At 39.7% G+C, this 2,083-nt stretch overlaps 1 protein-coding gene across 1 annotated transcript; it reads left to right on the top strand.

Moving 5' to 3' along the window:
• Positions 1 to 250: 250 nt before the first annotated feature.
• Positions 251 to 1,255, top strand: LOC466516 (olfactory receptor 4C5-like). Its single transcript, XM_009460378.1, is given in 1 exon segment — positions 251 to 1,255. A coding segment is annotated over 1 exon segment (1,005 nt).
• The last annotated feature ends 828 nt before the right edge of the window (positions 1,256 to 2,083 follow it).

The raw sequence follows: 2,083 nt of genomic DNA, 5'->3' as shown, positions 1-2,083 counted from the left end.
ATATCCATCCATGTACAATCATAGGAAAAATGCCTGACATGTCAACATCATAAAATCATGCTTGTGTACATAAATGAATGTGTGTATGTGTTTGTCTGTGTCTGTGTGTGTCTCTGTATGAGAGAGAAGAGGAATCTGTGTTCATTATGTCATGAATAACATAGCTCAACTTAGTCTTGGGCTTATAGATTTAGGGATTCCATCAGTGTTACAGAAAATAATCCTGACCAAAATTATTTTATTGTTCAAAATGTATGTGTCAAATTGCAATCCTTGTGCTATTCACAGAAAAATCAATTATCCAAATACCAAACTGGATTTCAAGCAAGTGAACAACATAACGGAATTCATCTTGCTTGGCCTGACACAGAACGCAGAGGCACAGAAACTCTTGTTTGCTGTGTTTACACTCGTCTACTTTCTCACCATGGTAGGCAACCTAATCATTGTGGTGACAATCACCACCAGCCCAGCCCTGGACTCCCCCGTGTATTTTTTTCTGTCTTTCTTTTCCTTCATGGATGGCTGCTCCTCTTCTACCATGGCCCCCAAAATGATATTTGACTTACTCACTGAAAAGAAAACTATTTCCTTCAGTGGGTGCATGACCCAGCTCTTTGCAGAACATTTCTTTGGGGGAGTTGAGATCATTCTGCTCGTGGTGATGGCCTATGACTGCTATGTGGCCATCTGCAAGCCCCTGTACTACCTGATCACAATGAACAGGCAGGTATGTGGCCTCCTGGTGGCCATGGCATAGGTCGGGGGATTTCTTCACGCTCTGATTCAAATGCTTTTAATAGTCTGGCTGCCCTTCTGTGGCCCCAATGTCATTGACCATTTCATCTGTGACCTTTTCCCTCTGCTAAAACTCTCCTGCACTGACACTCACGTCTTTGGACTCTTTGTTGCCGCCAACAGTGGGCTGATGTGTATGCTCATTTTTTCTATTCTTATTACCTCTTACGTCCTAATCCTCTGCTCACTAAAGACTCACAGCACAGAAGGACAGCGGAAGGCTCTCTCTACCTGCGCCTCCCATATCACTGTAGTCGTCCTATTCTTTGTTCCCTGTATATTGGTGTACCTTCGACCCATGATCACCTTCCCTACTGATAAAGCTGTGTCTGTGTTTTATACTGTGGTAACACCCATGTTAAACCCTTTAATCTACACCCTCAGAAACACAGAGGTGAAAAATGCCATGAAGCAGCTCTGGAGCCAAATAATCTGGGGTAACAATTTGTGTGATTAGAGAAGATAAACACAGAACCTACTCATATTTTAACAACAGGTATGACTAATGAAAAGGGTAAAGGTCTTGAGGTCAGAATAGTGAGTTTAAGTATATTTTATTCCCCTTATTTTCTGGAATCTTTAATGATGCCTTTTCATAAGAGATCAATATCTGATTAAATGATGACTAATGTTTCTGCCAATTTGAAACTTCTTCACATTTACAAATTATTAATCAGGGGGACATTGCTAGTCAACATAAAAATGTTACAGTGTATGGAAAACCCACGAGTTTATGTGTTTAGTAGAATAATTATCTACAAAGCTTCGGTATAGAGTATATAACTAACAGGCCAAATAATTAAAATAAACAAAAAGACCTAATGGCTAAATCTTTTGTTGAAAATGCATAGTTTTAATCCCAACTAATAAAATCGAAGTAGAACTATTATTGTGAGAGAGAGAGATAGGTGAGAAACGATTGGGTTTTGAGGAATGAGAGTCGTTAAAGCAGCACTCATCCAAAATTAATGCTGTTGTGTTCACAACTCCAGGGGTGATCATTTACAGTATAATCTGGCTCTCTCAAGAATAAATTATTTTCTCTGTCTACAGCCAAAGAGGTGTAGAAAATTCATCCAGGTACAATCATAGAACAATCTTGGACATTATTTCTCAGGTAGAAGATATTCTGTGAAGCACTTTTTTTCTGTCGAAAATATCCTATACACCACTTCACCTCAAAAATGGCTTTTATTGGATGGATTTGTGCCTTAGCTAATAGAAACAAAGTAGCTGACCCAAAAGAGAACTGGTGGCTGGGTGCGGTGGCTCATGCCTGTAATGC

Source organism: Pan troglodytes, chromosome 9 (assembly GCF_028858775.2).
Source record: "Pan troglodytes isolate AG18354 chromosome 9, NHGRI_mPanTro3-v2.0_pri, whole genome shotgun sequence".
In the NCBI taxonomy this organism is placed as follows: domain Eukaryota; kingdom Metazoa; phylum Chordata; class Mammalia; order Primates; family Hominidae; genus Pan; species Pan troglodytes.
Note: the sequence above shows the minus strand (reverse complement) of the source record. Positions and strands in the feature narration are given on the sequence as shown.